General features: G+C 35.0%; 1 protein-coding gene across 2 annotated transcripts; it reads left to right on the forward strand.

Annotated features, from left to right (window-relative positions):
- The first annotated feature begins 3521 nt into the window (after positions 1–3521).
- On the forward strand, positions 3522–5108 carry LOC127138348 (S-type anion channel SLAH1). Of its 2 annotated transcripts, none has more exons than XM_051064776.1 (2): positions 3522–4542; positions 4712–5108. In XM_051064776.1, the coding sequence occupies exons 1-2, from the start codon at positions 3682–3684 to the stop codon at positions 4958–4960; spliced, it is 1110 nt and encodes a 369-aa protein (XP_050920733.1). In that variant the 5' UTR covers positions 3522–3681; the 3' UTR covers positions 4961–5108. The 2 variants fall into 2 exon arrangements, with proteins under 2 accessions (XP_050920733.1, XP_050920734.1); XM_051064777.1 differs by having other exon boundaries at positions 3522–4480.
- Positions 5109–5380: the final 272 nt, after the last annotated feature.

Raw genomic sequence — 5380 nt, forward strand, 5'->3', positions numbered from 1 at the left:
TCAACAAGACTCGACATCAAGTTGTTTTCATAGAAGATTCAAAAAAATGAAGAAGGAGAGAAAGATGATTTCAGATCATAGCAAGGAAGGGGAATTTTTACCTAGAGTAGTATCTCTGGTATTCTTGTTTCCCTGCTTACGTTGCTTCCAACAACTCCCAGGGAAAATCTCCGCTCCGTTGGTAGGTGCTCAATTTGCTTTTATCCTTTTATCCACATGTGTGTCTCTTGTTATATTTTTGAATTACATTACTTGAATATTCTTGTTTTCTTCTGCGTGGCTTTGTTCACATTTCAATGATCCAAAATTTAAATTCTAGGGTTAATGCTAGAATTCAAATATTTAGGATGTTTTGTGGAGGTTCGTAGTTGGTGAGGTTAGGACTGTTGGTGTAAGCCCTAGAGGCCAATACTTTTGGTAATTGTATCGAATTACTTATTAATAATAAAACGCTTTTTATTTATTATGTTTGTTTAATAAAGTCCCTAGAATAGCTAGTCCGTTTAATGTATCAAGTGTGACTTAATCATGAGATCCCATTAAACATAAGGACATCATTCTTAAAGTATCCATAGTCGAGCTTTGTTGTAAAGTGGGATAACATTAAAGCATTAAGACTATTATGTATATAGACAGATGATCACATCTCATGGACCATGGATAAGGAGTTTCAAGTCTTAAACATAGGTATGCATATTAAGAGTAATATTTATACTGGATTGACCTGTTATGAGAATACTATATCGAATGTTATGCAAAGTGTCATAAGTCATTTTCATGGTGATAATGGTGTATACCAGCCTTCGACCTGAAACCACTATGGACCCTAGATGTATAGTGGAGTGCCTTATTGCTGATCAAACATTGTCTGTAACTGGATGACCATAAAGAAAGTTGATGGGTACTCCACAAAGCATGCTGAGGGGCATGAGTGACCTAGATGGAATTTGCCGATCCTGCGTAACAGGATAAATGTATAAGGACCCAATATTGAATTGGACAAGGATGACACGGTCTATGCCTTGTGTTCAATATAGACATAAGGGTAAAAGGGTAATTGTACACATAATTATTATCACAAAAGGATTTTTCAGATCACATGACATTTTCGTGTCTTGGGTAGCAGTGATGTGTTGCTAGATACCGCTCACTGTTTATTATGTTAAATATGTGATTTAATATAATTACCAATGTCACGAAAACCTACAGGGTCACACATAAAATGACGAATTGATGAGAGATAGAGTAAATAAGGAACACCGTAAAGTACGGTGCATTTAAGTGAATTGTAGAACATCGTAAGGTACGGTGCACTTAAGTAGAATACGAAATATGGTAAGATACCACGTGCTTAAGTGATTTTGGTATATCATAAGATATGGGCCACATACACTTAAGTGGACTTTTTAGCTTGCAACCCACACAAGTGGTTCTATAAATAGAACCATTGTGCAGAAGCATTTGTTCATATGAAATTTCGTTTCTCTCTCTCTCTCTCTCTCACACACACACACACACACACACACACACACACACATACACACACTCAAAGCCTTCATTCGTAGCAGCTAGCACTGAGAATGAAGGAATCCGTTCGTATGGACTGAGTAGAGGCGTTGTTACCATTCAACATTCGTGATCACTCCTTCGATCTGCATCAAGGGTTTCAATCGCCACAAGAGGTAACGATTATATCACTGATCATGCCCATTCGTAAGGATCACTAAAGGAGATTTTTTTTAATTTCCACTGTATTTTGGATCGCCATTCTCCTTCAAGGACTATGTAAGAGGAGCTCATAAGCTCCATTTTAATAATGGTTTGGAGCTATTTGACTCTCCTCCGCCTCTAGGGGCGATTCTCGACGCAGCGGAGCGGTATCCGGTGAAGGTTTAGGTTAGAAAAAGGCTGATGATGAAAGAGAGAATGAAGTTGGAAATGCGTATCTTCTCTCAGCTTTTCCATTTAAGCTCTCCATGTGGTGCGTTGATGTAGTTCAGATGGATCCATCTGGATCCATTAGATCTGAATACTTTTAAGTCAATTAAAGGATTACCTGCGCGCGTATGTGTACACTAGTCACCATAGGAACTCTTACATACCCACCAATCTCGGTCAAGGAACCATATTAACCTTTAAATAATGTTATTTATATCACGCGTCCTTGGTTTGATCATGAAGACATTTAATCATAGCCCTTAGATTATTTTCCTGTAGATCTAATGCCCAGGGCTTTGTAATTGAACCCGGTACCTTTTTCTGGGCTTTTAAATTCAAAGTCCATTATTTTACTTATAATATCCCAGATTTTAACATGCATCACATAGGTTCCACTTCTATTCACTTGAGTCTGGTTCTTCAGAACTCAAGGTCACTCTATTTATCGCACCCCACCTTTTTTTTAAATCATACCCCCTGATTTGTATTTTGTACTTTTATTTTTCAATTCCTTTTATATTTTATTTACTAATACTTCAATTCCTTTTTTTAGAGCTCAGATTCTTTTTGACTTTAATTTCTTGTAATTTATCTAATTCTTTTAAAAATTTCAAAGCCTTTTTTTCTATTCTTAGGAGTATGGTCAAAATCCTTTTAATTCTTTTTTAGAATTGTGTTCTTAAGAATGTTGGTTCTACCTCTTTTGGTTCTTCGTAAAGAATTTAATTCCTTTTTTTTTCAATTCTTTCCCTTTTAAGATTTAGGTGTTTTAATTCCTTTTAGTCCTTTTAAGATTTTAGATGTTTAATTTTCTTTTAGGTTTAATTTCGACACATTCTAAGACTTTGGAATTTTAGTTTCTTTTAACATTTTAAGTCCTTTAGAGTTTGATCCCCCAAGTAGAAATTTGAAGTTAGAATTAGGAATTAGATTTATTACATGTTCTTAATCTTTCTCTTAAGCTTATGAACTTTTATGCTATGTTGATAATTGCATGTCCTTTATTATGTGCTCATGCTTAACTTTGAACTTAGAAACATGTTATCTAGTTCCCTATTTTCTCTTGAACTTAGAAATATCTCTTTTAGTTCCCCATTTTTCTTTTTAGCCACATTTCTTAAGCAAATTCTTAATCCAACATTAAATGGTATTTAAAGTTTTAATCTTTTTCTCAATAAATAAGGATTTATCCTTTCATAAAATACTCAATAATTATTATGATACAAATTATGCGTCACGGGTCTTATGAAAATAAACAAGTCTTATGAAAATAAACAATATTTACAATTAGATCTTCCCTACAGTGACAGGTAGTATCATGTTTACTCTCATTCAAAGTAGAAGAAGGGAACAAAAGGCATAATGACAACTCTTAGTATTAAAATGCTCTGGTGGATAGTGCATGCAAAGGAATTTCCTATTAAATTACTAACCAAACTTTATGTATTCCACATGTCTAGACAAAATCTATACAAATGAGAAGGAAAAAAGTGAACAGTTGTAAGGTTATATGCACCATTGATCATTTTCTAATATAAAATGCACCACAGAGTAAATATATCTTATAGCTTCCTCACATTTTACTTTAGAGGAATGCTTTTCCTTTTTAAATTCAATGTCTCTTGTTTGAAATTCTCTACTTAATTTGCACTATATATACCTCCTCAATTGGTGTAGGGACAAAACACCAATCTATAGAAATCAAATCTGAATCAATACTATACATATATATAACTATATAGAATGGATCAGGCTGTAATCAAGCCAACAATTGACATTATTGTGTGTGCTTCCATGAAAAATAGTGATGATTCCATTACCAAACCATCATCATGTTCACAGTCACCACCATTCTTAACTAAGATCCATGCAGGCTACTTTTTCATCTCTCTATCCTTTGGTGCTCAAGCTTTGCTATGGAAGAGTTTAAGTGAACATAACAATGAATCACAAACTCTATGGCATGGTTTTAATTTGATGCCTTCTGTTGCTTATCTACTACTTTGGTGTCTTGCAGTATTCATTGCAACTATCCTATCGTTTCTTTATATGCTCAAGTGCATCTTGCACTTTCATGCAGTGAAGGATGAGTTTTCACATCATATTGGAGTTAACTACATGTACACTCCTTGGATTTCGTATCTTCTCATGCTTCAATCGTCTCCGTCTTCGATTGTTCCGCGAACTCGTTACTACGAGTTTCTTTGTCTGGCCTTTTCTTTTGTTATATTTCTTCTTGATGTAAAACTATTCGGACAATGGTTCACAACTGAAAAGAGGTTTCTGTCAGTGGTAGCAAACCCTGTTAACCTTGTTTCTGTTATAGGAAACTTGGTGGCGGCTCAAGTCGCGACAGAAATCGGTTGGAACGAGTTTGCGATTTCAATGTTTTCGCTAGGAATGGTACATTATTTGGTTCTATTTGTGACACTGTATCAGCGCCTAACAAGTAATAATCAGTTTCCTATAGTTCTAAGGCCAGCTTATTTCTTGTATTTTGCTGCACCAAGCATGGCAAGTTTAGCTTGGAAATCCATCTCAGGTTCTTTTCTCATCTCATCAAAGATGCTGTTCTTTCTCTCTTTGTTCCTTTTTCTTTCTCAGGTAGGTTCAATTCATCTCTCTCTTTCTACAATTAGTTGCCAATTTTAATCATCATTTTTTTTGTCCGAAATGGTAATAACCACTGGAAACTCACACACAACACAACCGTGAGTACCAGGCAATATCGGATTCTACCAGTTGAGCTTGATCAAGGATTTGTATAATGCAGGCTTGCAGGCCAGGACTGTTCAAGAAAACTATAAAAAGATTAAACGTTACATGGTGGATCTACTCATTCCCTTTAACATTCCTTGGTCTAGCTTGTGCTGAATATGCTCATGAGGTGAAAAGTAGCATGGCCTCTGGTTTAATGCTTCTGATATGTATTGTGTCTGTTCTGGTTTTTGTTTTTCTCATGCTAACTACTGTACTCAAAATCGAGAAGCTGATTATGCATAAAAAAGCACCCAGCAAATGAAATATAATGCCAAATTCCCCTCTTTCCATTGGAAGGAAGCTAATGAAAGTTGATCAACTTATCTGAATATTCTGTAGCACCGACATATTTAAAAAAATGTATCCTTATCCGAATTGGATACTAGTACATACGCTTATAATTACATTTAGTTTATTTATTTATTCAAATTATTATCAGTATTGCCTTGTTAGTGTCGAGGTGTCGTGATAGATGTGTCTGTGCCGAAAATACTTTGAGCATAATTGGTTTGCCTCTTAAAGATACTTCTCATTAATGTGTCTCTGCGGAAAATCCAACAAGGACAACACACATTTGAATTGTACTTGCAACTTGTCTAATCATGCTAAAAAATTGTAAAATAATTTATAGGTACCATAATGAGAATGATGGAATATTAGATACTGCAGATGCAGACCATCC

Source organism: Lathyrus oleraceus, chromosome 4 (genome assembly GCF_024323335.1).
Source record: "Lathyrus oleraceus cultivar Zhongwan6 chromosome 4, CAAS_Psat_ZW6_1.0, whole genome shotgun sequence".
Taxonomy (NCBI): Eukaryota; Viridiplantae; Streptophyta; class Magnoliopsida; order Fabales; family Fabaceae; genus Lathyrus; species Lathyrus oleraceus.

Bases quoted from the DNA above. Each gene is read 5' to 3' on its own strand.
- LOC127138348 (XM_051064776.1), top strand. From the start codon at position 3,682: ATGGATCAGGCTGTAATCAAGCCAACAATTGACATTATTGTGTGTGCT. The intron at 4,543-4,711 runs GTAGGTTCAATT...TGTATAATGCAG, and splicing joins TGTTCCTTTTTCTTTCTCAG to GCTTGCAGGCCAGGACTGTT.